Below are 8,062 nucleotides of genomic sequence, written 5' to 3'. Positions count from 1 at the left end.
TACAGGCGGGCACCCCGGGCCACCCATCCAGCGCCAGGGAGGCAATGGCAAAGCTGCTGCCACCGGTGAAGGGTGGCAGAGGCTGAGCGGGGCTTGGGGGTCATGGCTGGACCCCCCCCGACCTGCTCCTCTTACCCCCGAGTCATCGAAACACAGAATGGTTTGGGTGGGAAGGGACCTTAGATCATCCAGTTCTACCCCTCCTGCCCTGGGCAGGGCCACCTCCCCCCAGCCCAGGTTGCTCCAAGCCCCGTCCAACCTGGCCTTGACCACCTCCAGGGATGGGGCAGCCACAGCTTCTCGGGGCAACCTGCCCCAGGGGATCACCGCCCGCACAGGGGAGAATTTATTTCCAATATCTCATCTAAATCTCCCTTCTTCCAGTTTGAAACCATTCCCCCTCGTCCTACCACCACATGCCCTTGTAAAAAGTCCCTCCCCAGCTCTCCTGGAGCCCCTTTAGGCACTGCAAGGGGCTCTGAGGTCTCCCCGGAGCCTTCTCTCCTCCAGGCTGAACCCCCCCAACTCTCCCAGCCTCTCCTCATGGAAATTGAGCTCCCCTGGGGTAGCCTGGGTGGGAGAAGGGGGTATAGATAAAATGTTGGCTTTGACAGGTAAGAACACCCCCACTTGCCCGCAACAGCTCACGTGTCTCTGCCGTGCCAGAAACGCGGGATGAGCAGACGCGGTGGCTGAGCGGGAGCCTCCGGGCAGGTCGGGAGCAGCTCTACTGCCCACAGATGCTGTGGATGGACAGACAGCCCCCGGGACAGACACCCCGAAAGAAATTACTTTTCTGCAGGCGAAGCTCCCAGCTCCGGGCAGAGCCCCTGGGGCGGGAGGGATGGTCGGAGCGGAGTCACGGAGGATGCGTCTGCCTTGGGGCAGGGAGGAGGAAACCTGATTAGGAGAGGGAGCAGAAGAGGGAAAGCAGGAAGGAGAAGTCAGGGGAAGCGGCTGCTTATCTGGCCCTACCATAAAGGCCACCAGAACAGCCCTATAGAATGCCACCATGGCTACAATGCCACCATCGCGACCTTTCCGACAAACTCCTGCTTCCACTCTTAACCCCCCAAAACCTGGCATTACTCCTTGCATCAAGCTCGTGGGAGCAGGCGAGATGGGAACCACCACCAATGGCTTCACCCTCCCACTGCCCCACGGCCCCGAGACGGGCGATGCTCTGCCGAGCCCCGGAGGGCAGCGGGGTGGGCAGGAGAGCTCCCTCCAGCCCGGGCAGGCACCGGCGCTCCCCGCCAGGAGGAAAACGGGCCAAGAGGCAGCGGGGGCAATAGCCAGAGTACTGCAAACCCTCCTTCGGGGGGGGACGCTGAAGAAGGAATGTTACTAACTTGAAAACAGAAATAAGATGCCTTTCGCCGGGAGCGTTAACACGGCACTTCCTCTCTGCAGTGACTTTCCCTGCTTATTTTTAGGATGAGGGCTTATTTAAGGAAGCCTCATGGGAAAAGCTCAGCTCAGCCGCCCCGTCTATTCCTAAGGAGCCACCGTTGCTCCCCCATTTTCAGCAGCAAAGTCGCCCTCTTCCCAGCTGGAACGAAGGGCTGACATTTACCTTCCTCCTTTCCTTCTCGCAGCACAGCCAGCGGCAGCCTGGGCTCCCTTCTCTTCCTTCAAGACGGTGGTTTTCAAAGCAGTGTCTCCTCTGTCTCGGGCGGCCCCGCAGCGCGGGCGGGAGAAGTTCCCTGTCTGCCGACGGGAGGAGAAGCGGAGAAGTGACAGAGAGGAGATGCAGCAGCCGAGTGCGGCCGAGGGGAGGAGAGGGGGGGATGAGAACGTGAATTTTCTGCCAAAAGAAATGAGAGCCAGAAACATCGCGTGGAGGGAGAGGGCAGGGTGAGACGGGAAGGAACAGCTCTTCCCACGCCTGACAGCGTTTGTGCCTTGGCAGGGGATCGATCATTGCTCAACCTGTATCTCCTCTGTCCCCATGCTTTCCCCACTCTTCTGTGATGAGGACACCTATGGAAGCATCAGCTGTCCCGGCAGATGAAACCCGAAAGGGAAGTTTGCAGCCTGGGCGCTGGTCGATGAGGGCCAGCGGGTGGGTTTCACCTTGGCTCCCCACGCAGACCTCTCAGCTGCTCCATCACAGCATCTTCCCAATGACCACGTCCTCAGCGTGGCCGGGCATGGGCAGGCTGGGCCAGGCCCCCGGCTGCCCTCCACAGCCACCACGGGTCTGAGGGACCACAGGGGACCCTGCAAAGCTCCGGCATTGAAGAGGTCACTGACCTCTCCGCCTGTCCTCCCAGCAGAGGGGCTCCAGCCCTCCCAGCATCTCCGTGCCCTCCTCTGGCCCCGCTCCAACAGCTCCGTGTCCTTCTGCTGGTGGGACCCCCCGAGCTGGAGGCAGCACTGCAGGGGGGTCTCCCCAGAGCAGAGCGCAGCAGAGGGGCAGTATCACCCCATCTTTGTCACCAGGTATGAACTGGTGTTGCTGTGCTGCACCAGCCGTCCACCCCAAACACTGCCATAATCAGCAAACTCCATCTGCTTTGAGGAAAGGAGGAGGAGGAATTCACTGCCTGTTGAGAAAAACACCAGAAGTGGCTGGAGAGGAAGCAGGGAGAGTTTCGTAGCCATTTGCTGCTGATCATTTGCCAGCCCAATCTATGTGAGCACTCTGGAAATGTACCAGGAGGACAGCGAAGCCCCGTGTCGGCCGAGGACTTGGGATGGAGCACCTCCCTTCCCGTAGCAGCCAACGTAAGCCGGGTGACAAAAAGCAAGCAGCAGGACCAAGATTTGCCCATAAAAAAAAGTTTATTCCTTAAAAATACAACGTTCACCTGCAGTGACACAACTATTCAGAACATTTCTCCAGAAGGGTTGTCATCCGCATCCAGTGTAGCAAAACTTCAGCATCTGGAGCCAGGAGAGCGGGCAGCCCGGTCCCCACGGAAAGGTCCCTCTCACCCGTTCCCGCTGCCCACACCCGACCCAGCCGTGCACGGGGCCCTCGCCAAATCCTCCAGCGCCGTGAGGCACCCGCTCCCAGAGCTCTCTCTGGGGACAGAGAGGGTTTGGCACCACCAGCGGCATCCCACTCGGCTCCTCACTGTCCAGGGAGCCCATCTGCAGAACGGATTTCTCCTGGTGGCAAAGAGCACACAAAGGTTCCGGGAAAGCTCAGTCCCTCTGGAAAGGCCTCGGTAAAGAAAGCCTGGAGGGGGGAAGAAGCAGGACCCAGCACCCAACCGGCCCTTCCTTGCTTTTCCGGCACAGAGCCATCGCTCCGTAGGTCCCGGCTCCGCTCCCCCCCGCTGCCCCACGGAACAACCCACCCGGTCTCAGCCCGCCTCGGAGGAGCTCCCCCCAGCCACACCAGCTCCCACAGGACGGGTCTCCCGCTGGCTGACGGCCTGTCCGAACCACAGCTCCCCCGGCGCCCCGCAGCCGACGCTCTGGAGGAGCGGAGCCTGACGACTCCTTCCGCGTTTCGGGTCCAACGCAGCCACCGCGCCCCGCTCATCCCGCCGAGCTCCTCTGGACGCAGAGTCAAGGACATGCCTTGCCCGACTCCTGCGTGCTCCGACCACGTCTGCCCGCCGGGCTCTGAACCAGGCCACTTTCCTGAAGTTTCCTTCCTCATTTTCCTAAGGAGCGGTGTCCGCTGAGCGCAGGCTCCCCTGTCCCCTCTCCACCCGGCTGAACGCGGTGACTGAAGGGTTGGGGCCACGGTGACAAGTTCCCGCCCAGCGCAGCAGATGCGCCTCCTCCGTGACCACCCCACCTTCCCAGGTCTGTCACAGGTACGAGGTTCTGTGAGCAGAACTAACGAAGACGAGGACGATGGTTCATCTGGAGGTGTCGCCGAGGTTAAGCCGGCCTATGCCCTGCACCAAAACTGCTGCCAGAAAGAAAAATAGACGGGTCGTTGTCATAGGAGACTTCCTTCTGAGGGGAACAGAAGTCCCCATATGCCAACTGGACCCACTCCTTCAGGACGTCTGCTGCCTCCCTGGGCCGGGGCTAAAGATGTGAAGAGAAAACTTCCCACCCTGGTACGGCCCTCGGGTCACTGTCCATCACTGATTGTTCAGGCCGGCGGGGATGAAGTTGCAGTAAGGCGGCCAAGGGCAAACAAGAGAGACTTCAGCGCCTTGGGACGACTGGTGAAGGGACCAGGAGCACAAGTCGTGTTCTCAGCTGTGGGAACGATGAGGGGAGAAGCAGGAGGAGCCAGCACACCAGTACCCAGCTCCAGGCCTGGTGTCACTGGCAGAATTTGAGGGTTTTTTGATCATGGGTCAGTCTACACGCCACCAGGGCAGCCGGCGACAGGCAGGGTACGCCTGCCTCAGAGGGGGAAAGAGCTTTGTAGAGGAGTTAGCAGGGCTCGTTGAAAGAGCCTTCAACTAGATTTGAAGGGGCAAAGGGATAACACCAGGCTCGCTAGGGACAGGTCTGGGGCGACACATCAACATTTGGGGGACAGTGTGCTAACGAGGGCCTTCGGTCTGCTCCACCATGTGCTGAGTACGCTGGAGCACATCTGAAACGTCCCTGCAGCAATGCGTGCAGAGCCTTCGCCATCTCGGTGGGGGCAGAGGACGAAGATCCGCGCAGCAGCAAAGAGGCAGGGGTCACTGATGTGTTAGAAACCACAGAAGCGCCTGAGAACAGTCACAGAGGAATTAGGGCTTCTCCCCCAGAAAAGGTCGTGGGATCAACAGCCCAACTGAAGCGCACGACAGCAATGCCGCAGCACGGGCGGCACGCAGCGGGAGCGGGAAGCCGGTGGGGGCAGAGGACGAAGATCCGCGCAGCAGCAAAGAGGCAGGGGTCACTGATGTGTTAGAAACCACAGAAGCGCCTGAGAACAGTCACAGAGGAATTAGGGCTTCTCCCCCAGAAAAGGTCGTGGGATCAACAGCCCAACTGAAGCGCACGACAGCAATGCCGCAGCACGGGCGGCACGCAGCGGGAGCGGGAAGCCACCGCGCGGCTGCAAAACTACAGCACAGTCCCCACCACAGAACTGGCGGGCTGACTCGCACAACCGGAGTGCCGCAAGGGCGGGCAAGAAAGTCTTCAGCCGGGACAGGCGAGGAAGGAGGGGCGGTGGGTGGCCTCGTGTGTTGGGGGGTGTTTTGACTGTCTTGAGGTTGACGATGCAGTTGGTGGCCGGTGACAAGTGGTGTTCCCCAGGGCTCGGCGTTGGGGCCGGTTCTGTTTAATGTCTCTATCGAGGATGGGGAGGAGGGGATCGGGCGCACCCTCACTGAGTTTGCAGAGGACACCAAGTACGGTGGGAGTGCGGATCTGGTGGAGGGAAGGAAGGCTCAGCAGAGGGCTCTGGACAGGCTGGATCGGGGGGCCGAGGCATTTTGCCCCACATCTTACCAACCTTCCGCAGAGGGCTGGGGAGGAGCCGGGCGGTTACTGAGAACAGGAGGAACAGCCTTTGGGAAGATTCAGGAGGAGAAAAGCCTGTGCTGCTTGAAGCAATTCCAGAAGCTCTGTCTCCAAAGAAAGGTGGGTGGACAAATTTGGTGGTAAGTCAGTACTAAGATAGAGGACTGATGTGGGCTCTGCTCCACCCAGATCAACAGAAAATTAAATACCCTTCCCACGTAAAAAATTATTTACGGACTGACTCTGCAACGCACAGACCATCAGCAGCACGGCCAGAATCACACTCAGCTCCTACAGACACTGCCTTCATCTTAGCTTATTGTTCAACCATTAGTAGAGAACATAGCATGAAAAAGAACCAATTGTTTGGCTCAGAGAACTCTGAGCCATCTAAATCTTCTTCTGGTTAAACATACCTCAGTTTTTAATCATAGAAATATCTAAAAAATGCCTTTTTTCCCCCTTTTAGTGGTTCTAGAAACCAGAAAAATGCCTCTTTGTTGTTGCTTCAGAGGACAGTCTATGGCTGCTCCTACCAGTAAAACGAAGGTACAGGATGAGAGATTTGGGCACACAGAACACATAGAACATTGGCAAAACATACAGTGAACACGCTGTGCTTAAAAATATCAGACATGGACTTTTTTCACAAAATATATTGAACAGCACTTGCCCGTTAACAAATAACCAATCAAAGAAGGTACAGAACTTGAAGTTTCTTCCAGTGCTGCTCTGGACTTACAGTTTCACTGACATATTATCCCACCCGAGTCCGTGATGCGTGCAAGATAATCATCATGAACAGAGGTAAGAGGCATCCCAGGTTCTCCTGGCGTACATATCCTGCTGTCGTTTTCAGCGTGAAGTCGAAGCTCAAGTCATTTTCAGTCCATCAAAGCCACAAAACTTCCACCTTTTCTCCAGGCTGGCCCCAACCCCGCTCAGCTCCTGCCGGAACGTGTTCTGGAGTCGAGTCATGAGAACTTCCACTTCCGCAGTGCAAATCTGTGGAAGCAGAAGGAAAAGATCACTAAAAATGAAGACGTTTTTGGTTACAGAAGCCCTGTAATGACTGGCAATATTCGAGCTCAAACAGATTTAATTGCTGAAGTACACCGAGGCTTTCCCAGGACGTCCTGTCCACATACGGCAGTAATCTTGGGACAGCACGAGTTGTGCTGCTGCCACACTTCGGGGCGAGGTGGCTGCAGATACAACACTAGAAATAAGGGTAAAAGGACTGTCCTACTTTTTTTCCACTGTGAAATGCAAGATAATGGATTAAAAACTCCCCGGCATTTAAGTGACTGAACAGTGAGTACTTTCACTAGAGCTCTCCGTTACCGGGTACAGAAATCAGGGACGTGGGGAACTTACATTCTCGGTCTGGACAGTCACAAGCATTCAGCAGCAGCGCAGCTACTGTGTCCCTGTCAGCACAGGAGCTGCTCGAACAGAGCTCAGATCCACCATCTGGAGGTTCCGTCGCTGCAGAAAAGGAACCTAAATACCTAAAGCGGACAGGTCTGCTGGAGCGGGTGAGAGCGAAGGCTTGTCAAGGCAGCCTCCGGCTTCAGGTCCTGCCCCTGGTGGGCAACGATCCACCCAGCTCCTGCCCCCAACCAGCCCAGGGCGCTGGCACAGCCCCGGGGATGTCACCCACCCTGCCGCCTTTCGAGATGACTGCTGGTCCTGTCTTCAGGAAGCGCTCTCCGCAGCAGCTTTTTAAGTTCTGGTAACACGGCAAGCGGTAGGAAGCATGACGTGCCCATGGTTTTCTCACGCAGCTTGAATCTTACTTCTAAACCCCCAGGCAAAGTGACGGGTTTTCCCAACGCCGTGCCCGGGAAGCGCTGAAGCTCAAGCCTCTCTGGTGTTGTCATGGGGATGAAGTGAGGCACGTACCTGCCAGCATCACTACCCAGTCCCACACCCGCCATACAATCTGCGCCAGAAGTCCATCGCACACAGGCGGCAGAGCCGTAAATCTGACTGCTCAGGCATTTACTAGCTGTAACTAAAGTTCAGTAAGTGAAAAAACTTTTAAGATGCTGCAGGTTAACAGTTTCAGGACATCTAAAGAGCGCATCGGCCGTGTCCACCTTACACTTAACGGCCTGCAATGGTTTTCCTACGGCAGCAGCAGAATTAAAACCTTGTTTGATGTATTCGCAAGAATTCAAGATTGTTTCCGCTGTGTATTTGGGACTGTTTTGACACACGTTCAGAGCTACGTCTGCACAATGACCTCATCCACCTGCTGGCTAGGTAGAGCACTAGGATGCATTTTTGGATAAAAACATGGACATTTTCCAACAGTGCAGTGCAACGTGATATCTTTTGTACATGTTCCGTTGATCTACCACAGCCGCTGTCCCTATTTTCAACTCCCTCCACAGTCTGCGGAGTCGGTAGCTCTGTAGTCGCAGCACTGCGAGCTCCCAGGGACCGCGCTTTAAGCCGGGCGCGTACCGACCACGCACCTCAGTGGTGCTTCTCCTGCTGATGCTGCGTTTCCACCCCTGCCACGGTGGACTCAGCTCAACTGCTGTGCAGTGTCAAGCCGGATCCCACTCCGTGGTCTCAAATACAAGGCATAACTGGATTTTCCCGCAGATAATCTTGAGTCACCATCCTTCCAAACTCATGTTGGACTCTGACCTTCTCAAGGAGGCATGAC

At 56.8% G+C, this 8,062-nt stretch overlaps 2 protein-coding genes across 2 annotated transcripts in view; both read right to left on the bottom strand.

The window, feature by feature from the left end:
• The window catches only part of ARHGAP36 (Rho GTPase activating protein 36), a 19,032-nt gene extending 15,500 nt beyond the window's left edge, over window positions 1-3,532 (bottom strand). Inside the window, exons 1-3 of the mRNA XM_009892060.1 lie at window positions 3,350-3,532; window positions 2,941-3,117; window positions 1,577-1,710 (exon numbers count right to left, since the gene is read on the bottom strand). Of these exons, the coding sequence (XP_009890362.1) occupies window positions 1,577-1,710; window positions 2,941-3,117; window positions 3,350-3,532 (494 nt within the window). The remainder of the gene's footprint in view (window positions 1-1,576; window positions 1,711-2,940; window positions 3,118-3,349) is intronic.
• A 2,723-nt stretch (window positions 3,533-6,255) lies between these two features.
• The window catches only part of ENOX2 (ecto-NOX disulfide-thiol exchanger 2), a 38,086-nt gene continuing 36,279 nt past the window's right edge, over window positions 6,256-8,062 (bottom strand). Inside the window, exon 14 of the mRNA XM_009892049.1 lies at window positions 6,256-6,387. Coding sequence (XP_009890351.1) covers window positions 6,256-6,387 — 132 coding nt within the window. The remainder of the gene's footprint in view (window positions 6,388-8,062) is intronic.

This window comes from Charadrius vociferus, unplaced genomic scaffold, assembly GCF_000708025.1.
Source record: "Charadrius vociferus isolate BGI_N301 unplaced genomic scaffold, ASM70802v2 scaffold1279, whole genome shotgun sequence".
Classification (NCBI taxonomy): Eukaryota; Metazoa; Chordata; class Aves; order Charadriiformes; family Charadriidae; genus Charadrius; species Charadrius vociferus.
Note: the sequence above shows the minus strand (reverse complement) of the source record. Positions and strands in the feature narration are given on the sequence as shown.